Source organism: Lissotriton vulgaris, chromosome 4_1 (assembly GCF_964263255.1).
Source record: "Lissotriton vulgaris chromosome 4_1, aLisVul1.2, whole genome shotgun sequence".
In the NCBI taxonomy this organism is placed as follows: Eukaryota; Metazoa; Chordata; class Amphibia; order Caudata; family Salamandridae; genus Lissotriton; species Lissotriton vulgaris.
In genome coordinates this window covers 166,137,524-166,163,842 of record NC_141691.1, presented here as the reverse complement: position 1 = coordinate 166,163,842, position 26,319 = coordinate 166,137,524, and the positions used below count along the sequence as shown (strand labels likewise).

At 44.0% G+C, this 26,319-nt stretch overlaps 1 protein-coding gene across 2 annotated transcripts in view; it reads right to left on the bottom strand.

Moving 5' to 3' along the window:
• GUCY2F (guanylate cyclase 2F, retinal) overlaps positions 1-26,319 on the bottom strand; it is a 289,968-nt gene that overhangs the window by 31,518 nt on the left and 232,131 nt on the right. Inside the window, exons 16-18 of one of the 2 annotated variants that reach the window (XM_086966736.1) lie at positions 18,080-18,174; positions 5,607-5,692; positions 5,425-5,513 (exon numbers count right to left, since the gene is read on the bottom strand). In XM_086966736.1, coding sequence (XP_086822862.1) covers positions 5,426-5,513; positions 5,607-5,692; positions 18,080-18,174 — 269 coding nt within the window. In that variant the 3' untranslated portion in view covers position 5,425. The remainder of the gene's footprint in view (positions 1-5,424; positions 5,514-5,606; positions 5,693-18,079; positions 18,175-26,319) is intronic. The other variant, XM_086966735.1, reaches the window with a different exon arrangement.

Below are 26,319 nucleotides of genomic sequence, written 5' to 3'. Positions count from 1 at the left end.
TACGCGGACGATGTCTTGCTGACCCTGGATGAACCCAAGCGGTCGCTCCCTGCCTGCGTCCAGGAACTGGACGCTTTTGCCCGGGTGGCGGGCTTTAAAATGAATATGACTAAGTCGGCTGCACTGGATGTGTCGCTCTCTGCTGACACCAGGCGGGACCTTCAGAGTCTCTTTCCTCTGCAGTGGTCCTCCTCCACGGTGCCTTACCTGGGAATTTTGCTTGCTCCCTCCCTGCCTGCCATGGTCGCAGCTAACTATTCCTCTCTGGGCAAAAAGATCAAAGAGGAACTCGGCCGATGGAACAAGGGCCTACTCTCGTGGCTGGGCCGTATCGCGGCGGTGAAGATGACGATACTGCCTCAGATCCTGTATCTTTTTCGCGCCCTGCCTCTCCGGCCCCCCGTGGGTTGGATACGGCAGACGCAGGCAGACATCTCCCGCTTTGTGTGGCAGGGCCGTAAACCTCGGATGAAGCGGGTCCTCTCCATGCTTGCTCCGGAGGCGGGGGGTCTCGGAGTCCCGGACCTCCGGAAGTATTTTCAGGCGGCGCAGCTCCGGTATTTGGTGGAGTGGAGCCGGTGGGAATCGGACAAACACTGGCTCTTTCAAGACCAGGCAGTTGCAGGCCGTACCCTCCAGGAGGTCCCGTTCCTGCGGCGCACTCACCGCCCGCCTAATCTCTACGCCTCCTTTATCACCCGGGTCCCGCTAAGAGTATGGGACGCGTTGTGTGAGCTGCGTGAGCTCACCACTTTTCCATCGCCGTTCACTCCCATTGCTGGCAATCCGGACTTTACCCCGGGTCTGGAGCCGGGAGCCTTTTCCCACTGGGTGAGCGCGGGTTGCAGGGCGCTTTTCCAGATCTACGGGCCGGAGGGCGTGCTCCCCTTCCAGCAGCTCCGACAGGAGTTTGGCCTGACGGAAGGGGACAGACTGCGTTACATGCAGGTCCGCCACTGGGCTCTTCAGCCCCCAGTGCGTGACGTCGCTGCCCGTTCGATTACGCCCTACGAGCGATGGTTGGTTACCCGGACCTCGGACGCCAAGCTCATCACTGATTTGTATAAGTTTCTCCAACCCCCGCCGTTTCATTACCATAACCCAGGGAGGGAACGCTGGCACAGGGAACTGGGCAGGACCCTAAGTCACAAGGAGTGGGACAGGATTGCGTATCGGGCGAGGCACTCTGCGTACCACACTGGGCTGACGGAAACCTTCACTAAAGTGTCCACCTATTGGTACTATACCCCGGAGCGGCTCTATGAGATGCGCAAAATCGGCGATAAAGGTTGCTGGCGCGGCTGCGGACAGGAGGGCACCCTCACGCACATTCTCTGGGAGTGCCCGGTGCTGTCGGCCTATTGGAAAGAAGTCTTAGATGAGGTGGATAGGCATTTTGAGATCGAGCTCCCGCGCTTCCCCGCGTATGTCTTGCTAGGCCTCCCCAATGACTTGATGTACCCGCTGAAATCCCGCAGGGGCAGGCAGATTGCGATTGCGCTAGGCTCCGCCGTCCAGAACATACTGGTGCTCTGGCGCACCCCTACTGCCCCCTCTATCACTGGTTGGCTGCACAGGCTCTGGCAGGTACTGGGCATGGAGAAGATGTCGCTAACGGTGACTGGGAATGTTGACCAGTTTGAGGAACTCTGGCACCCCTTTTTGGCACTGCTGTCCACGGAATTTCACGAGCTCACGTGTCCACGGTATTTGCGCCTCCTTAGGCTGACGCCGCCGGCAGCTGCGGCGGAGTGAATGTGCGGATTGGGGGCCGGGGGTTGGGGGCGGGAAGAGAGGTTATATGCTTCTAATGCTGACTTTCGGACGGGGATGTTGGGGTGTTGTTTTCTTTCTTTTCCTCCTTTGCTCTTCCTTCTTCTTCTTTTCTGGGGTCGGGGGGTTGGTGGGACGGTATGCTTCTCCTTTACTGTGTTGCGGGGTGCTATTCGGGCTCGGCCTTGCCTAGGGAGTGGGGGTCTGCAGGGGGGTCGTTCACAATGCCTTATTGCCTTATGTCTTTGCCTTGTTACCCTCTGGGGCTTCCTGCCTCCCTGCTTTTCTTCAGACTCGCTGCAACGTTCCGCTTCTTGTACTGTATGTTTGCTTGACCTCCTGCTCCCCTCCCCGTGTTTTTGTGCCTTAATAAAATACTTTAAACCTAAAAGGAGTCCCAAATGATGACAAGGGCGGAACCAAGAGTTGACTGATCGATACTTTTTTCACTTGAAGAAGTACCTTGCATAGTTATTAGGTCAGTGGTCAGAGACGCTTTTCACACTTTATGATTAGACCAACAGTTACTCAGTAGTATGTGTATAGTTATTGAGGGAATGTAACTGTTTTTGGACTTTAAATATCTCCCCTGAACCCTCCCTGTATCGGTTGTTTTATTGTAATAGGGTAAATTACACACCATTCAAATACATTCTCCATGGTTATTTGATTACTTTCACTTTCACCGGATAACGGTACCAATGACAGTGGCGGTAATAGTGTTGTAGAATGAATGTGTCTAGGCAGTGATCAGAAGAGAGGTAATGGTCTGTTCTCTGGAAGGCATACAGTGCACATTGTATTGGCCCAACATTGCAGTACAGTGCCCACCTTTATAGGCACTGCATTGCTTTTACAGTGCACATTTGTATCAAACATGGTTTATTCTCTGGTGCAGATTTTTATTGACAATGTTGATTTGCCTTTACTAGACATTACTTTAAGTACAAATATTAAACACATTGATATAGAAACACAGCGACATGGGATGAGTCCATTCATACAAAACAAACAGTTCCTACTTGATTGTGCGGAGAAATAGTGCAAACTTGTCTCTGCAATACCCCCCATAGGACATATAAAAGTAAGGCATACAGCTGGGCTAAGGTAAATCCACCAAAGCCTGGTCACGTGTGAAATATGTTGAAGTATTTGTATTTGCCATGAAATGATTTGTCACATAAAAGTCATTAGAATAAATGTCTCATGGTTACAGAAGATATGACCCCCATATTGCATAGGAATTAATAATCTGCACCTATTTCAGCCGTATCCTGCTGCAAAAGAGCAGGCATATATTTCAAGGATGCATTACAACCCAATGAGTTTCTTGGTGCTACTGGCAGATAATAAATATAGAATAGTAGCTGTAACAGGCTGTGTTTCATGCTATAAACACAGTATATTGTATTGCAAGTGTTGGGAGATCACAAACACAGGGGTCCCTATATTCATTGTCATTGTATTTTGCACAAAGCTACATTATGCTATATTATTTCACTGAGTCCTAACAAATATTAAATACAAGCAGAAACTTCCATATTTGATGGTGCATATCTCGAGAACTGTTCTAATTCAGGATGTTTGCTGATCTTTAACACTGTACACAACATGTCTTCCTAAATTGTTGGTTACAACAGGCCAGTAGTATCATGTGCTAGCTCCATAAGTGAACAGCTTTCACAGATCTCTTAAAGTGGGCTTAGGGAGGCTGGCGTGCCACCGCATTCAATATGGGGAAGAGCAGGCCACACTGCGACCTCAAGGCAGATCATCTTAACACAAAGAAATGGTTGAGTCATCCAGACATCCTTTCTCTTCAAGGAGTGCCTGTGTTCTTTTGTGGCCCTATGCATAATGACTGCGACCTATTGGCAATAGAATGTTTTCTGAAACACCAGAATGGACCATTATTCAGAGGAGAAGAGTAGCCTAGTTATACAAGCCATTTTGTCTGTGTAAGCATAAAAAAAGTGTGTTCATTACTTTTGAAAGAGCAGTATAATATCCTTTTTCCGTGGCTGAGTTGTACTCGAACACAGGGCAACCCTATAAGGCTGTCTGGCATATCAACGACACCTGTACTACATAACACTTTTACTCTGAATCCAATCTTTCAGAAACAAACACACTTTGCAGGAAGGGCAATACAACAAGCCTGTAAAAGGAATAGGAATGTGAGGGTTCTTAGCTTAAAGCAGCAGTAGCAACCAGAAGGGCAGACATGCAAAATAGCCAATTTCCAGGCTCTTACTTTTCTTTCTTCTGATTGTATACTGGAGACCACATCAGTTGAATTAACCTTCTAAATTTATGATACATTCTTAAGTTTGTAGGACTGAAACACATTTCTGTAATTAAAGGTTCAAGCCGCGTTTGAAGGGGCATAGCTAATGGAATATAAAAGGCATATGTCTGCTAGAGATGATCATGTGGACTACAAATATTGATACATTCTTGTGTTTTTCTTAGATCATTCTCTTGATTACATTGTATTGAACATTGATCTTACTGCTGCTTCAACTGGCTGGGAGGTATTTTGTAAAATAGAGGCATACGGGGAAACAGCTTAACATAGCAGATGACAGGCGAACTAGAGGGTGTATGGAGCCCAAGGACATTTAGGGGCAGATGTATCATCCGTTTTTTTTGTCGCAAATGCTGCGATTCTTAAAAAAGCAGCGTTTGCGACAAAAAATCGGCAAATGCGATATATGAAGAGAATCGCATCGCAAAATTGAGGAATCGCAAAATTTGTGATTCCTTAATTTTGCGCAAGCATTTAAGGAATCACAAAAAGCAATTCCTTAAATGCTATGTATGAAACAATAAAGTTTTGCGATTTCACACTAAGAAATCGCAAATTACCACCAACTTGTAGTTGGTGGCAATTTGCAAATTCTTTTACAAATGCACTTTTTGGCATTTGTAAAGGTGCCATGTGGCGCTCATACATGCCCTTAGGGCATGTATGTGCACCATATGCGCACACATGTAAATTTTAGGGGTGCAGCAGGGTGTCCTTAAGACACCCTTGCACCCTTGAAATTATTCTCAACTTGCGATTAGCAAATTGCGAATCGCAAATTGAGAATAACTTCCCATTCCTTCCTATGGGCCTCCTGGCCCATAGAAATGAATGGGAAATTATTCCTTAATAGCGATTTGCAATTTGCTAATCGCAATTAAGGAATTTTAAGAAATCGCTAAAAATAGCGATTTTCTACATACATCACAAATTGCAATTCTCAAATAGCGATTTCTAAAAAATCGCTATTTGAGAATCGCACATGATGGTGATGATACATCTGCCCCTTAAATACTAGCAGAAAAAAGAAAATACACATTTCACAAATAAGGGTTAAGACTAGAAGCATCAAGGGAGAAGACTGAATAACATGGCTACGATGATGTTAGTCTGCTGCCACTCACATCTACAGAAGCCAATTATGGCAAGCACTTCTGTCGCAGAACATGTGTATGCAGATCAGCCTTAGAGAGTAAGTGCACTGCATTTTCATAAAATGCCCAATGGCAAAAAGCAATTGTATTTATAAATACTATTGTGGTGGCCAAAGTGCAGAGAGCAGAACCATGAGCATTGTAACACATCAAGCACGTAATGTTATACATTTTCATGCATAACATTACCTCAGTTATTCGTCCTTGCAAGTTGTTTTTCAGCCTTTCTTCTTTTGAAAGCGGTTATGTCATCCTGCAGAATACCATGACCCTGTTGCCTGTGAAAGATATCAAAATAGTGAAGTAAAAAACACAACAGCTTGAGAGCAAGAGAGGGCACGGCCCAAGGACGACAACGCCACTCTGCTTACCCTGACTTCATCACTGGAGGGACAGGGAGTGGTTTTGTAAAACCTTCTTTTCCAACCAGCCAGAAGGTCTCTTCAACACCTTTACCCTTATTAAGAAGAGAAAACCAAAGGCAGTTGTTAAATCAAGTTAAAAATAAGTCAAGGCAAGTTCACAGAAGAAATCGAGCACAGGAATCAGGTTTTTGTGTGAAGTGAGTCCTCGTCCTTGGGTGTTTGATGGCACCAGTTCAGTTACCATACTAAGCAGTTATTGACTTTTATAAATATATCATACTTAACATGAAACACACACGGGCATATGTTGCCAAACAAAGCTTAAGCAGAATAAGTTTTTGCAGTCATATTACAAAGAGAGACAACACATATTACCACCACCAGCAGGCAGGAGCAACAACAAGAACTGATCAGCTGCTGTGAGAGTAGCAGTCCTTTCAGATTCACTTAACTTTGCTGGATATCCAACAGCCCAAGGCCTCAGAGGGTCTCATGTCTCCCTCCACCTGGACTCAACAGCATCTTTATTTGGTATGTACAAGGTCACCCAAAATGGAACCCCCACAAAGTCTGAGGATGAACACACTAGAACCAATGCAACTCTTGGAGTGGTGTTACACCAGTCAGTAATATTAGTCCTGGTGAGCTGTTAGTGTACATCTGGTGTGGCCGAGGGCAAGGAGCATCTGCAAATGGCTGCGGAAAATGTTGGACAAGAGAGCATAAGCACTTTCTGTGATTTCCTGCTCATCTGTAAGAGAATGGGCAGCAGATTCGTCTCTAGTGGTTACTTCTTACTGCTTGTGGTTAGATGAATAACACCTTACCCATTGAAAGCCCATGGTTGGCTATATCATCGCATAACATTGGGGCACTTATTCATAGATGATTGTAGTATGTCACTGTTCAATTTCTTAAGTTACTGATGCTCCCTTGAGAACAAAGTGGCTTTGGCAGCCATGATACCGAACTGAGAAACAGATAATGGAAATCTTTGAATCAATCAATTATTGTAAATGAGTGCGCGAGTAACACATTTTAGAATGGCTTGTAAATATTCTTATAATCAGGAACAGAAAGAGAGTAGTGGAAGGGGATCTAGAAAGATTGCATATTCTCCTATAAACTTTTTGAGAGTTTTTGAACTGAAGCCCAGTCAAAACACGTTCAATGACTGAGTGAGGAACAACATGAGAGCACATTCTGAACTAAATCAAGGGTGGCTAGCAGGACTAGCAGGACTTAGTCTGGATTGTTGCATTCTTTGTCCAGGAATGCAGTCTACGGAAGATGACAGAGGTTTTAGAAGCTTGGGCCAACTCACAATCTCCTCTCCACACTTTTTACAACTTAGATGGGCAATTACTCTATTGTAAATTGTAAATTTGAAGACCCTGTTCACAGAACCAGACTTTCCAGATATTTAGCTGTGCAGATGAAACTTTCCACAATGGAAAGCACACTGTCACACCTCAAACTCAAAACATGTCTTTCCCTTAAACAAAAAAGCAATATCTACATTTTTTGTACATTATTTAAATGCGTTCATAGATTTGTTGGTCTACTGACCTCATCAGTCTACCATCTTTGTGATGGCACCCAATTGCAGTTGGTCACAATTTTGTGACCTAGCTCATAAATATTGATTAGGTCGGTTAACAAAATGTTAGTGAGCAGTCTGTGACCACTTTTTGCGATTAGAAGTTTCATACATCAGCCCCAAAATGTTTTGCTAAATTCTGAGGTGAATGGATTTCCTCTAAACAGTGTATGACTAGCATTAGGCATGGGCGGAAAATCCGTTCCGCTCGCGGATTTTGCGGATTTTCGGGAAATCCGCAATCCGCGAGATTTGCGAATCTCCCGCAAAATCCGCAAATCAGCGAGCAGCGGATTTTGCTCGCACTGCTCGCACTGTTCGCGTGAGTTCGCGTGAGTTCGCGCCCCGCGAATAAGTGCAAAATTGCAGAAATACGATCTTAGCAAAACTGAAAGTAACTACTTACCAGGTTCAAAAGTTCAGGCTCATCATTAGTAGCCATTTCCTGTAGTGCTTCCTGAGGGGCCCCTCCAGAGTTCAGTTGCCAGTTGAAACTATTATGTGACCCTGCTCTGAACCTCAGAATAGTTACACATATGCCACAAAGGTCCTGAATTACAGCTAAGGGAGACAAGCAGGAGCCAGGCTGGAAGTTAAAATCCATTAATCAGCCCCTAATTCATTATTGTCAGTTGGGGCAGGGCAGGTGTTGTAACTAATTTTGCAACAATGAAAGCACTTAGCAAGTGCAAAAGATCACTAATCAGGGCGCACTAAGGAAGCAGGTGCCAGCTAAAAAAATATTCTGTGACACATTAATCAGCCCCAAATTAATTCAGGTCACTTGAGGCAGGGAAGGTGTGCTTTGCTTTGCCGAAAATAATGTACACTGGACAACCAGAGGGTGTGGTGATGAAACAGAGGGTGGCATGGGTGGGCCAGAGGGTGGCATGAGTAGTCAGAGAGTGGCAGTGGTGACAGAGAGTGGCAGTGATGAAGAAGAGTGTCCCAAACAGGCTGGACACGTAGAAACAACAAGTTCGCGAAACTTGCGACCCGACAGGTAAGTTCGCAATTTGCGAAAGTGTACAAAACCCTCGCGAACTGGCAGAAACACGGGCGAACACAAAAAAAAAAAAATCCGCAAATTCGCGGGAATTCGCGGATTTTGCGGATTGCGAATCCGCAAATCCGCAAAATTCGCGAACGCGAGATCCGCAAAATTCGCTCATGCTTAACTAGCATATCTTTTGTACAAAGTGAGAGAATCAAAAACAGGTCGGGTGTGACATATTTCTTATTAGTGTGCACTGCAATAGATCAGCTATCTGTAGAGTTCAAATATGAGTAGTGTTTCACCTAGCAGCTGAAACACAAAAGTAAAATCAGAGCACCCACTCTCCAAGTCTCATTCTCCAACTAAGACTAGAATCTCAAAAATGTTTCAGAAAAAACAGTTGAATTCTATGCTATTACACAACACAGAAAAGCTACAACAAAAGGACACACGAGAAAATAATATACATAAAAAATGTGGAGAACACCAGTGTGGGCACTAATTCATGTAAATTGGGAAGTGGGTGCCTGTTTATCCAAATATTCTCATTAAGACCGCAGAGGACGACACACAGCGTCAACCCTCCCATGTTTGTATGTGACAACACCACAGGAGATATCCATGGAGATGATTCATTGGGCTCAATTACCCCCTTAGATCTTAGAGCATTTCCCTCTTCCTATCATTGGGGCATTGCAAAACGTATGCCTCAGGAAACCACATGTCCTTTAAGAGGATCTTGTGTCTAAATCTCACAAACTCTCTGCGGCCTTCCTTAGGTACCTCAGGAAACTTCACATACTCATTCTCAGTACTCTCACCAACGGCAAACACAGTTCTATTAGCATTCGTATTCAAGTGCATCCCCAGTTCTTGTTGGTGGGGCCATCCAACAATGGGATTGTACTTCTCCGGTACTGAAATTTTACCTCTTTCTGCAAATTCAAAATCCACCCAAAAAGATCCATGCAAGTCAATTTTATGCTTGGTGTACCCAACATGTCGAACATCTGGTGCCTGCAATTTCCCTGCTCATAGTTGTTTTGACTAAGGATTTTTCCAAAATGCTAATGTAGGTACAAGACTCCACTGAACCCTCCTCTTCATTTCTCGTCCATCCACAGCTTTATCAGAACAAACACATGAAACAAGATTAGGGTTTTAGTTAGAGTTATCATCATGGTCTGCTACGGAATTACCTTTGGCTCCAACAGCCATTTTGCCTACTCCCCCAAAATAGCCATGTTTCTTACATCGATTGCAAGTCTTGTCCACAGCAAGACATTCCTTAAAATTCCCAACCTATTGAAAATTTCACATCTCATTTTATCTCCCTCCTGTTTTGCTTTTAAAGTTTGCTTGGCACTCACAGCATTAACTCAAAGGCACTATCCATTTTTCTGAATTTGCTCGCATTGATGTTTCTCTAATTTGAATAAATATTTCAGACTGTTCAGTTCTTTTGGCAAAGTACATAGTGGTAACAGATGGTCATTTTCATACCTACCCATGACCTCTCCTGAATTTTTTTACTCTTAGTTTTCTTCATGACTTGATCTCTTCAAACCTCGACATGGGTGATGACCTAAAATTCCCATGTGACCGGTAGGTTTCTCAAGGCAGACATTTATTCTTTGACCATTTCATCCTCCCTTTGTGAATACAATGTATACCTTTCCATTACCATGTTTACTTTTTTACCATACCATGTGTGCGACTCTCTAATTGCATACTGAAATACATCAGTATTGCCAGCATTGTGTAAAGGCAGAGCATTTTTTAATTATTTCAAACCAACTCCATTCAGGCAGTGCTTAAGCATAGATAGTTTTCTTTGTGGGGTGCAATCCTCCCCTTCTAACACCTTCAAATATGTTGGAAATATGGGATACCAGAGTTCCCACTCCACTAGGGGCTCAACATAGCTCCCCCAGAGATTGCCAGTGTGCAGCTTAAATGAGATAGACAGCGGCCACTTGGAGAACAACAGAACCCCAGTCCACTCCTGCACTGCTTGAAGAACATCAGAACCCCATCACTCCTGTGCTATCACCCATACCAGAATTTACACTACCATACAGCAGGAGGGGCCCAGAGTACTCCCCCAGAGATTGGACCTACCAATTTAGAAAGGCAATCTGCAATTACCCGAACAGCTGGTGTTAAAACGAACTTCGCAGACCTATAAGTGATGGCATGAAGATAATATTTAATGCCAGAGAGACACCAGACTGAGGAAATCTTCTGCGACATCTACAGCGTGAGATGAAACCGGTGTTGGCGAGGACAAAATTGAGACATTGTGAAAATAAAGACTTTTGATAGCACAAACTCAACTGTGACTCAGTTCAGAGAGCTTGGAGACTTCATTTTGTAGTATCACTCATCGCTGCTGTGAGGAAAGCTTTGACTTCCAGATGGCTGAAAAGCAAAGTTTATTCTAAATGCATGAGCAGACCAGGAGTGATCTTAAGCCAGCAACAATGAAAGCACCAATTTCCACATATAGAACATAACAGTTCCAAAGAATATTTCCAATATTCCAGAATATATCCAAACCACCTAAAAATAAGAATACCACACTGCTAACAAATCAGAGATATAAAGGTCGCTGTAAAATCTCAAGAGCACCACTTTACAGTGGAGTGGTGTGGCTCACTGGTTAGAGTCGGCAGACCCAGAAGCAGAGGACGGCCCAGGACCAGGTTTCAATCCCTGACACGGCAGGGTTGTGAACAAGGGTCAGCGGACCCGATAATTCTTGCCTCGGTGCCTACTCCAACCAGGGATCACACTTGGCAACTCTGGGCATTAGCTTGCCTCATCTCCACAACGGCCCCCCACAAACACCGGGGATGCCTGGTTTCACCTTGGAGATACCCAGGAGGGAACATCTCACAGGGAAAGCCAGGACGGGTTCCCCAGCGGTCTATAGTGCCAGGACGCCTCTGGGTAGCAGTGCGCTTTACAAGACACACACATTTACATATAAACAGGGTTTCGTACAATCATGTACATTTGAAGTTTTATACTGGCGAAAGGTAAAAATAAAATCTGAGATCACATGCTAGATACACACTGTTTGCGTTAGATACACTTATGGCAGGTTATCTGGATCAGTATCTCATCTGGGTTGTGGGGGATCACAGAGCCTCCCCTATAGTCATTCCATTTTCCCCAGACATGCTTCCATTTAGTGGGACTTCCCCTGGATTCAAATATAGTGCTCTCTGTCACCATGCACCAGTCCATGTCTTTCCCCCATTCATCCAGTGCCGGTGGTTCCTGCGCCCTCCATTTTCTTGCTATATTTCTTTTAGCCACCATCATTCTATGCATCTCCCATATTTTTCCCTAGAGTAGTCAAATTTTTTGGGCCCCAAATATTCAGGAGACATAGGGCCATATGTAGGTAAATGCATGTTTGCGATTCCTTAATAGCAATTGTTAGGGAATCGCTATTAAGGAATCGCAAAATGCCATGTAGGTAGGAATCGCAATATTTTTTGCGATTCCTTAATATTCCTTAATTGTAAATCGCAAATTGCGAGTCGCAATTAAGGAATACCTTCCCATTTATTCCTATGGGCCAAGAGGCCCATAGGAATGAATAGGAATTGCTCCAGCAATTTGCGAGTCACCAAGAGGCACTCGCAAATTGCGGCCGCAATTTCAAGGGTGCCAGGGTTCCAAATGGACACCCTGTTGCACCCCTGAAATGTGCATGTGTGCACATGTGACGCACATACTTGCCCTAAGGGCAAAGTGTTTTTTTAAAGGAAATCGCTAATTACCACCAACTTGAAGTTGGTAGTAATTAGCGATTCCTTAAGGCTAATGTGACCTTTCTGTTGTGCTACTTACATTGCATTTAAGGAATCGCAATTTGCTATTCCTTAAATGCAAGAGCAAAATAAGGAATTGCAATTTTGCGATTCCTTATTTTGCTAGTGGGTTTCAACTTACCTACATTGCTCGCTGCCAAATAGCGATCGCAAACGCTGAAATTCTGCGAATTTCAGCGTTAGCGCTCGCTATTTTGCCACCTACATCTGGCCCATAGTTTGATGTTACAATCGATTTTGTTGCACATTACTTGTTCCATACACACAGCTACTGAGGACCAGTATCTCTGAATGACAGTACACTCCCAGAGTATGTGCATAAAAGTGCCCTCTTGATCCCATTTCTTAAGGCATCTGGCCTCAGTGCCATACCCCATCCTTACCAACGTTGGTCCAGCTAGATATACTCTATGGAGTATCTTCAATTGCTGGGAAAGGCCAAACTTTGAGCCACTCCTCGTCTTCAAACCCAGCAACGTTGTATTCCCATTTTGCTCAAAGTCGGAGTAGAGGGTCCGTCTTATTATTGGTTAGTTTTTTAAATACTAGTGATATGACTTTCTCTGGGAGATGCCCGTCTAAGATCCTATCTTCTAGCAGGGAAGATTCTGGTGGTGTCTCTCCCTTTTTAATCACCGCAAGTAAAGGGTGCGGGATCTGTAGGTACCTGACATATTCTGTGGGAGCCTGTTCATATTCCAATTGCAATTGGGTGAAGGGGATCACTCCACCCACATTCCATAAATCTCCCACCTTAAAGATGCCTATTAAATCCCAACAGTCAAATCCATGGGTATGTCTTAAATTTGTAAGGAAGTTGGTGTCCCAAAGTGGTGTGGCCGATGTGATCTTACTCTCTCAACCCAAGCTCCTCATGGCTACCCACCCACCACACTTGGACCGCGTGCCCCGTGGATCCAACAATTTCAGCTTAGCTGGATTAGTGTATAGTGCCCCTACGAAACCTCCCCACTGGGAGAAGCCATCTAACCGTGTGAAATCTGGGGTCTCCCTGTGACCTGTATGTACAGGAAGTTGTGTCGCCTAGTAATATTTCTTAATGTCAGGGAGACCAATTCCTCCATCATACCACACAAGTGTAAGCTTCTCAGTGGCAATCCTGGGTGGGTCCCATCCCACAAAAGCTGTCTCAATGCACCGTTTGTGGCTTTGAAGTAGTGTGATCCTACCGGGTGCGGCGTGTTCTGTAAGACATATAAAAACAGTGGGAGGGATATCATTATGAATAGGGCTGCACATTCCAATAGGGATAGTGGAAGCGACTACCAATTGAGGACATCACTCCCAAGTCGCTGTAATGGGGACAGAATATTGTGTTCATAAAGGTGAGCTGGATCTTTAGAGTCCCGAATTCCCAAGTATTTGAAATCCGTATAGGGTTTCTATAGTCTTGAAGTGTCATGCAGTCAAAGTGTGACCACCTTTTTCACAGTGCATTCAAACACTTTCCTGGATCATGGTATAACTCATCATAGTTGAGTGGTGTGTGGAAAGACACAATTAATAATTCCTATCAGCAAGCACGTTTTGGGCTTTTCAGAGGTGGGAGAATAATAATGTATTGTTTCCTCATTGCTATGTATACACTGTCAGCCAGGTACCTAAAACCAACTGTCCTCGTTAACTAGGTTGTAATGTTCTGTAAGCCTCAGTTCACCTGTATGTGAACCTATCATGGCATTCTATCACACCTTTATTGCCCAAGCAATCTCACAATAGACTGTGAAAGGACAACACTCGGCTCTATATGGACGTACCTGAATGTCTGCTCAACAACATTATCTGGAGTTTACATGGATAATCTGTGTCATAAACACTGCTTTCTGAGAGGCATCCACTTACTAACCTGTAAGATCCAAACCCAACTTGTCCCTCTCCATGCCAAATTGATGTGCTGGAGCTCTCAAGTGCATGCATTTTACACAATTCCTGCACCCATATATGTATAACTACAGTGTTAGATGAATAAATCCAAGTGACAGACGCCAGTTATTACATAGTTTTGTAATGTTCAATCACAAATGTACTTTTACACCTGGCAGTCATTTTAATGACAGTGTTGGGTTTGAAACCTTCCGAGATGTGTCCACCTTTGACTCCTGTGGCTATCTAACTATTAGAAATGTCTGTCATTAAAATTAGGAGGACAGATCTTATGAATGATCAAATCCTGATGTTCTCTACCATGCCTCTGCTACCTTAGATTCTACTGTGCTATATATTGCTGACCTGGTGGTGCCAAATGGTCTGATATTGTATGTCTTTTTGAGAATCTATCATCAGTCTGCATAATGTGGACCGTGTGACATGAACAAATCACTGTAAGAGAATTTGTGATAAATTATGCAATACTTTTTATACATAGTGAATCTAACTTAGGGCCTCATTACGATGTTGGTCGGAAAGTCTTCCGAACTACTCCTAGTCGGAAGCGTTTCAGACCGACTCGGCTCCGAACACAGCTCCCATTGAAAAAGGAGTGGTTGCAGAAAACCTTGCACCCTGTGGCGGGTACCCCATGGTGCCTGCCACACTGTGGATGGTTGGACAACCGGAGGCTTCTGGTTGAAGGGGGCCTGCTACTGGCCCCCAAAGACGGTTTCCGACAGCCGATCCATGTCGGGCAGAACTATTCGGAAAGGCTGTCAGAATCCGACATCGTAATCGGTCGGTCAGAAATACGGTCCGTAGAGCTTTACGATTCGGCTCCGACTCAGACTCTCTGAATGCCGGTCGGAACCGATTCGGAATGACCGACTGATTACCTTGTATCCTAATCGGTTGGTCGGATATATTTCCGAGTTGGCCGGAAACCTGGGTTCCGACATCGGTTCGGACAAAGCAAATGCCATTCGGAGCCTTTTCTGACCGCATCTTAATCGGCCCTTAATGTGACAACGTCGGGTGTGTTGTGCTTAGGTTTAAATGAGAATATTCAAAATGCAGTAGTTACCAAAGTTAAGGTGTGTGACCTCGCCATCTGCTCTGGTAATTCCTAAAATGCTTTAATCAGATTTACAGGTGAGCTCAGAGACCTTAGTTGCGAGATGCAATAAGAATGCAGGACGTGTATGCAATTGTATGGAAGTTTTTCACTTAAGGAAGACGATGGATATGGGCAGCCCTGTAGCTTGTACTGTCCTGGTATTTGTCGTGCCCTGCAATGGGACTTGCCTTTCACCATGGGCCATATGTACAAAACGTTTTAGCGGTCGCAAATGGAGAATCAGGTTGTTTGTGACCACTAAATAGTCTTTTGACATGTAGTAAGCCTATTTTGCGAGTCAGTAACCTATTACCGAATCACAAAATAGGGTTTGCGAGTAAGCATTAGAAAGGAGCATGTTAAAGGTATCCCTTCCTAACAGCGAGTCGCAGGGAGATGTATGAATGTTTATCGACGGAATGCCAACTTTTATTTGGTTGTAACCCATTCGCAAATGGTGAGGGCTCTCCGGGGTACCCTCTTTCCCTGTGCAACTGGGGGCACAAATATTTTTAAGAGAAGGTCGTGATCCCATGGACCATATTGTGAGTTGAAAAAAGTCACAATTAGGAACTCGCAAAAAGTAGCGATCATAAATGTGGCCCCATGATCATCAGAAATGTTGGATCTGCCATTTCACTTCGCAAAGTCAGCTGTGCAAAGTGGCCCAATTTGCAGGGCCACACGTTGACCAAAATATGAACGTGAGTTGCAGTTGACCTCTGTTTATCAGAGGGGTATTTGATCACACCCCTACAGAACCAGTGGGAGATTGAAGTCAAATAACAATTTATGCTCATAATTCTTTGGACATTCTGTATGTCTGTATGCATATGGTATTTGCTTACTGCCAACCTAGCCCAAAAGCAGCAGTGTGCTGTACAGAGTCAAAGGCAGCATACATGCAACAAATGCTAGGAGAGGTAGCTGGATTCTGCAACCCCAAGAGTTACTACATTGCCAGGTAGAGTTGTCTTTAGAGGTGTGTCTTCAACTCTTTCCTAAACTGGAGCAGATTTGGGGTGGTCCTAGTGAATATGGGAATACTGTTCAACAACCTGGGTGCAGAGATGAAAAAGGACTTGACAAATGCCGAGAGTACATTGCTGTGTGTACAGGGAGTACATAGCTTTGTGTACAGGGATTTCAGCATCTCTACTACAATGATGTTTAGGCTCACAGATAAGCATGAGCGAATTTTGCGGATCTCGCGTTCGCGAATTTTGCGGATTTGCGGATTCGCAATCCGCAAAATCCGCGAATTCCCGCGAATTTGCGGATTTTTTTTTTTTTGTGTTCGCCCGTGTTTCTGCCAGTTCGCGAGGGTTTTGTACACTTTCGCAAATTGCGAACTTACCTGTCGGGTCGCAAGTTTCGCGAACTTGTTGTTTCTACGTGTCCAGCCTGTTTGGGACACTCTTCTTCATCACTGCCACTCTCTGTCACCACTGCCACTCTCTGACTACTCATGCCACCCTCTGGCCCACCCATGCCACCCTCTGTTTCATCACCACACCCTCTGGTTGTCCAGTGTACATTATTTTCGGCAAAGCAAAGCACACCTTCCCTGCCTCAAGTGACCTGAATTAATTTGGGGCTGATTAATGTGTCACAGAATATTTTTTTAGCTGGCACCTGCTTCCTTAGTGCGCCCTGATTAGTGATCTTTTGCACTTGCTAAGTGCTTTCATTGTTGCAAAATAAGTTACAACACCTGCCCTGCCCCAACTGACAATAATGAATTAGGGGCTGATTAATGGATTTTAACTTCCAGCCTGGCTCCTGCTTGTCTCCCTTAGCTGTAATTCAGGACCTTTGTGGCATATGTGTAACTATTCTGAGGTTCAGAGCAGGGTCACATAATAGTTTCAACTGGCAACTGAACTCTGGAGGGGCCCCTCAGGAAGCACTACAGGAAATGGCTACTAATGATGAGCCTGAACTTTTGAACCTGGTAAGTAGTTACTTTCAGTTTTGCTAAGATCGTATTTCTGCAATTTTGCACTTATTCGCGGGGCGCGAACTCACGCGAACTCACGCGAACAGTGCGAGCAAAATCCGCTGCTCGCGGATTTGCGGATTTTGCGGGAGATTCGCGAATCTCGCGGATTGCGGATTTCCCGAAAATCCGCAAAATCCGCGAGCGGAACGGATTTTCCGCCCATGCCTACTCACAGATAGGAGATTAGAGTGTTATCACAATATCCTTGTTCATATATTTCCAGTAAGGAATCTCTTACAATTCAATGTGCAGGTGCTGTCAAATAAATAGTAACTCTGTGTAAGCCTTTACTGTCATAAGCCACTTTGTTTGCAAAGCAGTCATTACGGGGCCAGTGGATATCCAGGTCAGACAAACAACAAAACCACATCTAGGAAACAACTGCATGTGGCTAATGGTCAACTCACTCATATGGCAGCATCATGTTACAGCGCTTAGAACTGCTCTGCATGGTGATGGTGAGCATGCCTTTAACTCTTCCAATAAGATATACAAATTGTGTGACCACCTCTTTCCAGGTCATTACGGACACCTTTTCCGGTTCAGTACTTTTATGTGATACCCTAATGCATTCTGGGTGTTGTAGTCTTGTCTTGCTTCCACTGAATTAATTAGACAAATATAGCTAAACATTTAGGAGTGGAGCAGACATCTGGACTGGACTTAGGTAGTCACCCAGTATAGAAAAGAATAAACACTGGTTGACTAAAATGTATGCTACCCTGTTTCAAACAGGATATTAGTCTAAAGCAATTATGTATTGCGGGCAACTATTTATTTCTTCAGTACCTATTATGCTTCAGTTACCTAAATTCATATATCTATGTTTGGGAATTAGGTTGTTCAGTGGAAACTGTCAAACAAATTCCTTGCCACAAATACAATTCAATTACATAAAGCCAGTCCTCCAATAACAACTAGAATAACCTCTACAAATGATTCTTTCCCTTAATTTCTACTAAATACCCACTATCCCTTTACTATATTTTTTGCACACATGGGTGAAAAAGATGAATATAGGACTTTACCTTCAGTTCAGTTCTTCCTCTTAGTTCCAGCATATAGCCTTCATTTAAAGACTTAAGGGTTTTAACAGTGCTGTGATTGACATGAATCCTGTACGCTGCAAAAGAAATCAGAGTGTTATATAAATGTACGCGCCTCTTTGCAACAAACTACGTGATTGAAAACACATTCATAAAAATTCCAGAATCACACCACACTGAAATGTATGTGAACTGCAAGTGCAATTAAGCATGGGACAAGTTCAGACTCCTAGGGGCAGAATGGAGAGAGACCAAATATCAAGAAATGTGGGACTGGTGGTAAGTTAAGGCAGTGCTTGTCCAAACAACTTTTATCAAAACAGGATCCTGAAGGTGGTAATATGAGACAAGAACGTTTGCGCATATTTGCTGTGAAGAATGTTGTTGGTGTGGTGTTGAATTCTCATGGTTTTTTTTTCCTGCTCTGTATTTGTGCTTCATTATTGCAAATGTGATTTTGTTTGTGTTATGCAGCAGTTGTTGAGCTGCATTCTGCTTTGACTCTTTTGGTACTATGTGCTTTATTAAAATGTCATTGTGTTATGTTGCAGCTGCTTTGTGTATGCACCAGTTCTATGTTCTGTTTGCTTTTGATAAGTCTACAAATGCAGCTACATTTTCAGCTAAAAGCAGCACATGCCTTGAACTGTCCTGTGACAAACAATTTACCAATATCAGTTATTAGATAGAGCTGCACCAGTCCTACAACTTCTTAAGACATCAGTCAGTCTAAAGCTGTGGCAGAGGCTGTCTTAACAAGTGCTCCCAGGGCCCACTTTCTGTGATATTGTGAACACCCAGGTGGGATCCTGTTAAGGGTAGTCAGGGTAAGGTTCCAGGTACAGTGTCAATATATCCAACCCGAATGACCATGGATTCAGTTGCAACCATTTACACATTCAACATGCGTACTTTATGTTGATTTGTTATTTCTAGTTAATAGGCCTTTTTTACTTTTATATATATATGTTCGAGGCATATGGGCTGCAGATGGTACATTATGAATAGATCGCCATCTGGTGTTGGGCTCGGATGATTGCACTTTGTTTTTCTCTTGGAGAGTCTTTTGTCTCTTGGTGACTCCTCCCTTGGTTGGTAGTGCGCATGGGCATCGGCTCCATCCTTAGATTGTTTTTTTCCGCCATCGGGTTCGGATGAAGATCGAGACGCTCCAGATCAACTTCACAAGAAAGTGATTTTCGGCGCGTATTCCCTTTCCAATTCGACGGTATTGTTATTCGAACGCGTTCATTTCCATTCCGACGCGTTACAAATTCAAAATAGAAGAGAAAAACTTGGATCTACGTCGAAGAACAGGAGGCCTTTCTCGACGCAGTCAAGCCCGGAGTCCATGGAAAGGACTCCATTCAAAAAATGTCCAACGTGTGGTGCTAAGTTCCCACACAAGGACCTACACGAGGTGTGCAACCTCTATCTATCGCCTGAACACGAATCCAGGGACTGTGAAGCCTGCGCAGCATTCTCCTCCAAGCTAACGATTAGAAATTGTCGAGCTCGAAGACACGAGGTTTCCAGAATGCAGGCGGAAGCGATCCCGGAGCTGTTCGGAGACGAACAAATCGAGGAAGAAGAGGACCAGTCGGGGTCGGAAGGGGACCAGTCGGAGGTTGAAGAACTCATCGAGCAACAAACCGTGAGTGACGACGTCCCCTTACCGAAAAACCGACCCCGTGCGGTAAGGACCCCGCCCTCGGGCCCGGTCAAACCGCTGAAAAAAGTTTCCGACGCCCCGCCCTCGGGCCCGGCAATGAAACCGAAACTGAAACCGAAACACTCGGACTCCCACCATGTCGGATCCGAGAAAAGGGCGACATCGACTTCGGCACCGAGGCTACATACAAAGGAGAGCTCGGGATCGAAACATTCCATGTCGAAACATAAATATGACTTATCGCCCAAGAGACACTCGATACCAAGAAAGTCGGAATCGAGCAAACACTCGGTGTCGAAAACAACAAGATCTGACGATCGAAAACAAAAGCACCTCTCGGAACCAGGACCCTCGGTACCGATTCAGGAGCAACAGACAGATCCCAAACAAAAGATCTTGTTTATTGATCCACAAACTGGGAAAGTGGTCACGAAGAAGAGAAAGAGTGACCAGTCAGAAGATAAACCTCTTCCTTCAAAAAAGAGAACAATGGGGACGAATATAACTCCTCCTGCTTCTCCTCATCCTAGAGTAACACCCTCTTCTCCTATTCCTCACAATAGGCCAAATATTCCTACACCTTCCACACCAAGACCAGCTACACCTCAGTCAGATGTAGACAGTGATCTAGGGGAGGGAGAACCTCAAGGGGATGACGAAACTATCCCAGATGAGGAGGATCCATGGGAAAATTATGATGTAGGGTCAGATGAGGACAACGACCCAGAGCTATATCCCTCAAAGCCTTCACCACCTGATGATAACAGAGGTTTTGTGCAGCTCATTAATAGGGCAGCAAAATACCATAAGGTAGATATACATACAGAACCGCAAATAGAGGATTTCTTGTTAGAGACTCTACCTAATGCACAGAGAACATCAGGTACTCTTCCTATGTTGAAAGGTCTTCTTACTCACACAGATGAGATATTCGAAAACCCAGTGAAAGCCAGGGTGTTAAACCCAAGAATTGATAAAAAATACAAAGCGGCTCCAAAGGACCCAATATTTATTAGAGGGCATGTACCGCTAGACTCGCTGGTGGTCTCAAACGCTCGTAAAAGAGCAAACTCATTATCTACAGGAGAGGCTCCTCCACCAGATAAAGAGTCAAAGTTAATAGATGCATCAGGTAAAAGAGTAGCATCACAGGCAGCGAATAGCTGGCGTATAGCCAATACACAAGCACTACTCGCACGTTATGACAGGGCACATTACGATGAGTTAGAAAAACTTCTTACACATCTCCCAAAAGAACATCAGAAGAAGGCAGACCAATTAATACAGGAAGGTAAAATAATAACAAATACTTCCATTAAATGTGCATTAGACGCAGCAGACACTGCAGCAAGATCGATTAACACTAGTGTCATGCTAAGAAGGCACGCATGGCTTAGAATCTCAGGATTCAAACAAGAGGTACAAACAGCCCTACTGAACAAACCATTTGATCAGAAGACACTGTTTGGTTCAAGCACAGACGAGACATTAGAGAAAATGAAGAAAGATACGGAAACGGCTAAGTCAATGGGAGCATTGCAACAGCCAACACACAGAGGTTCCTTTCGTAGATCCACCTATAGAGGGGGCTCAAAGAACACAGGAACGAATCAGCAATCCACATCTTTCACACCAACATCACCCAGAGGTAATTCAAGAGGCAGTTACAGAGGTAACAACAATAAGGGAAGAGGCCGCGGAAATAATAATAACCGCAACGCCTCAACACCAAAACAGTGACTTCATAGAACTCCCCCCAGACCACATAACACCGGTCGGGGGACGTCTATCACAGTTCCTACCTGTCTGGGAAAACATCACGTCAGACAAGTGGGTGAGACAAATTATCCAACATGGTTATTGCCTAGAACTCACAGATACCCCACCAAACATCCCCCCCAAACAGCGTCCAATGAGTCAGGATCATCTGACATTGTTAAGAGAAGAAGTGCTAGCACTTCTACAAAAGCATGCAATAGAGAAGGTCCCAAAAGATCAACAGGGCACAGGAGTATACTCTCTATACTTCCTGATCCCCAAAAAGGACGGGTCCCTACGACCAATATTAGACCTCAGACCTCTCAATGCTTACATAAATTCGGAGCACTTCCACATGGTCACGCTCCAACAAGTACTCCCTTTACTGAAGAAAGGGGACTTTCTTTCTACACTGGATCTAAAAGACGCTTACTTTCATATCCCAATTCACAAAGCCCACAGAAAATACCTAAGGTTTGTGTTAGAAGGACAACACTATCAGTTCAAAGTCCTTCCATTCGGTGTCACAACAGCACCGAGAGTTTTCACAAAATGCCTAGCTGTGGTGGCAGCACACCTGAGAAGACAACAAATACATGTCTTCCCATACTTGGACGATTGGCTAATAAAGGCCAAGTCAAAGGAAGAATGTCTTCACAACACACAGAAGACAATTCAATTGCTGCACCACCTAGGGTTCACGGTGAACTACAAAAAATCACACCTGCAACCAAACCAGATTCAGCAATACCTGGGGGCTACAGTAGACACAGAAAAGGCAATAGCATACCCCAACCCAATCAGAGTACAGACAATGGTCGGGTTAATACAAAGATTTCAACCACAACACTCACTACCAGCACGAGTGTTTATGCAACTATTAGGCATGATGTCCTCCTGCATACTGCTAATACCACATGCCAGACTACAAATGCGCCCACTACAAGAGTGTCTAGCGACACAGTGGAATCAGGCTCAAGGTCAGATTACAGATCTGGTGTTGGTAGACGACCGGACGTATCGCTCTCTGAAGTGGTGGAACACAGAAAACATTTCCAAGGGACGGTCGTTCCTAGAGCCAATTCCACAAGTGATAATAACAGCGGACGCATCGCTCTCCGGATGGGGAGCGCATATGGACAGATACACAGTACAGGGGAAGTGGAGTGTGCAGCAAAAGAAACTGCAAATCAACTACCTAGAGCTATTAGCAATATTTCTAGCACTAAAAGCTTTTCAAATGCAAATAACAGGCAAAGCAGTCCTGATCAGAACAGACAACATGACTGCAATGTATTATATTCAAAAACAGGGGGGGACACACTCTCTCCAACTGTCCAGACTAGCACAGGACATATGGAGATGGGCCATTCCTCAAAAGATCTACCTGTTAGCGGAACACCTACCAGGAGTTCAAAACCAAATAGCAGACATCCTAAGCAGACAGTCAGAACAAGTACACGAATGGGAGCTGCACGACCAAATACTACAGCCATTCTTCCAAAAATGGGGGCAACCAGAGATAGATCTGTTTGCCAATCATCAGAACGCAAAATGCAAAGAATTCGCATCCAGGTACCCACACCAAAGGTCCCAGGGCAATGCTCTGTGGATAAATTGGTCCAACAGATTTGCTTACGCGTTCCCTCCTCTACCACTAATTCCATTACTGGTTCGGAAACTGCAGCAACATTCAATGACAATGATACTAGTGGCACCCACGTGGGCAAGACAGCCGTGGTTCACCACGCTGCTACAACTCTCACAAGTACCACATCAAAAGCTAAGGTTATTACCCATGCATCTTACACAGAACCATGGAGAAATAATGCACCCAGATCCCAAACAACTGAACCTAGCGATCTGGCTCCTGAGGTCATAGAGTTTGGGTATTTAGATTTACCACCAGAATGCATGGAAATCATTAAACAAGCAAGACGTCCTACCACCAGAGCATGCTATGCAGCAAAATGGAAGAGGTTTGCTATACACTGTAACAGTAAGCACATCAACCCTCTGGACGCATCCACTAAACAAATCATTTGCTATTTGTTACACTTACAGCAATGTAACCTAGCATATACCTCTATTAGAGTTCATCTAGCAGCCATAGCGGCATACCTACAAAACAGACAACATCTGTCACTGTTCAAAGTACCAGCAATTAAAGCTTTCATGGAAGGACTCAAAAGAGTCATTCCACCAAGAAGACCACCTTCCCCAGTCTGGAATCTCAACATAGTGCTTACCAGACTAATGGGGCCACCATTTGAACCTATGCATAGGTGTGAAATACAATTCCTCACATGGAAGGTAGCCTTCCTCATAGCTATCACGTCACTTAGAAGAGTAAGTGAACTGCAGGCTTTTACGATTCAAGAACCATTTATGCAGCTACACCACAATAAAGTGGTTCTTAGAACAAACCCAAAATTCTTACCGAAGGTTATTTCAGCATTCCACATCAATCAGTCAGTGGAATTACCGGTTTTCTTTCCAAAACCACAAACAGTAGCTGAAAGAGCCCTACATACACTGGATGTTAGAAGGGCCATATTGTACTATATAGAAAGAACACAAACTTTCAGAAAGACAAAACAGCTATTTGTTGCGTTTTCTCCCACACATAAAGGCAATCCCATCTCCAAAGCGGGCATTGCCAGATGGATTGTAAAATGCATTCAAATATGCTACTTAAAGGCAAAGAGAACATTAACTGTTCCTCCTAGAGCTCACTCTACACGTAAACTAGGAGCATCTATGGCATTTCTGGGAAACATTCCACTAGACGACATATGCAAAGCTGCTACCTGGGTTACACCGCACACCTTCACAAAACACTATTGTGTAGATGTGCACACAACACAACAAGCTAGAGTGGGACAAGCAGTATTAAAAACATTGTTTCAGACAGTTGCAACAGACACGGGCTACCACCGCTAGGGAGAGAACTGCTATATAGTCTATTCATAATGTACCATCTGCAGCCCATATGCCTCGAACGGAATATGCTACTTACCAGTATGCATCTGTTCTTGGCATAGAGGGCTGCAGAGTGGTACATGCCCTCCCAGCCTCCCCGGAAACCTGTGTCTGTTCCAACATTATCTTATTTAGATACACTTACATGGGCACTCTTATCTGTATTCTACTATACTACTCCATCTAACCCTACTATGGCAAAACAATCTAAGGATGGAGCCGATGCCCATGCGCACTACCAACCAAGGGAGGAGTCACCAAGAGACAAAAGACTCTCCAAGAGAAAAACAAAGTGCAATCATCCGAGCCCAACACCAGATGGCGATCTATTCATAATGTACCACTCTGCAGCCCTCTATGCCAAGAACAGATGCATACTGGTAAGTAGCATATTCCATATCAGTGTATATGTGAACCTGCTTGTGAATATTGCCCAAACTATATGCAACACTCATATACCTCACTGATGTATTAACATTTCTAAGACCTGAAAGATAAATAATACATATCCAAGCACATCAAAATAATAAAAAAAATCCAGATATTAGCAGACCCTGATTGATATATTTAACTAGATCTATTGGACTTGCATGGTGAACATTGCTAAGCTTGTAAGCAAGTCCTTCAGCGCCCAGCATAAGGGTAATAAACTCTATACAAATCTTATAATTCACTACAAAAACAATAATTGGGTTTCCAGCATAATAATGTGGGAAAATGAAACCATTCCTCCCTATTTCCAGAAAAGGAGTATTTGCAAAAATGTGTACCCAGTATGCCTTAAAGATGTGTGTGTGTATATATATAAAAATATATATTCACTGAAAAAAACCATAGGTTTCAGGGACGTTATAGTTCGAAATGAGCATTTAAAAAACCATAGAAATTCACACAAAAAAACACAGGTTATAGGGACGTTATAGTTAGCTGGACATTTCACTCATACAAAATCAGTGAAATTCGGCCGTTGTAGTTAGTTGAGCTAACTATAACTCGCGCCCCTGCACTGCTGATGACGTCACATATTAAATCACTCATTACATGGTCAGTGACATCACTAATATCCCTGATGACATCTCAAATGACATCACTAATGACATCACTGATGACATCATCCAGAGACTGGGTGATTTTTAAAAGTTTAAGAACCATATATATAGATACGCAAAGGTGTATTGAAGAATGAGCAGGTGTATGTGTGTCTGAATGGATGATTTAGTGGGTGCGAGACTGACTGTATAAGCGAGTGATTAAACTTGTCTTAGTGAATGCATGGGTAAATGACTAATCTGTGTGAATGTCTGAATCAGTCTGGCAGTTGCTGTGTAAGTCGCTGCATGAGTTGGTGAGTAGCTACATGAATATCTATATGGGTTAATGATTGGTTGTCTGAGTGTCTGAGTGGGTGGGTGTGGGGCTGTAACTCCCTGCATGGATGTGTGAGCGGGTGATTCAGTGGGTGTATGCGTTCATGAGTGCATCTGCGAGGGGCTGTATGGCTGAGTGAATAAGCGTATGGCTGTGTTGGTGAGTAAATTGATGTCTCAGTGGTATATGTGTGAGTAACTACATATGTGAAAGGCAGTATATGTGAGTGTTGGAGTATATAACTGACTATATGTCTCAATAAAAACTATTTAACTAAAAAAAATAACTGACTATATGTGAGAATGAGTGATTGTGAGAATGGCTGTATGGATGAGTGAGTGTTTGTGTCAGTGATTGTATAAGAGTAATTATGTGTTAGTATCTGTATGAATAAGTGAGGTGGTGTGTGTGTATAACTGAATTGGTGAGAAAGTGGCAGAGT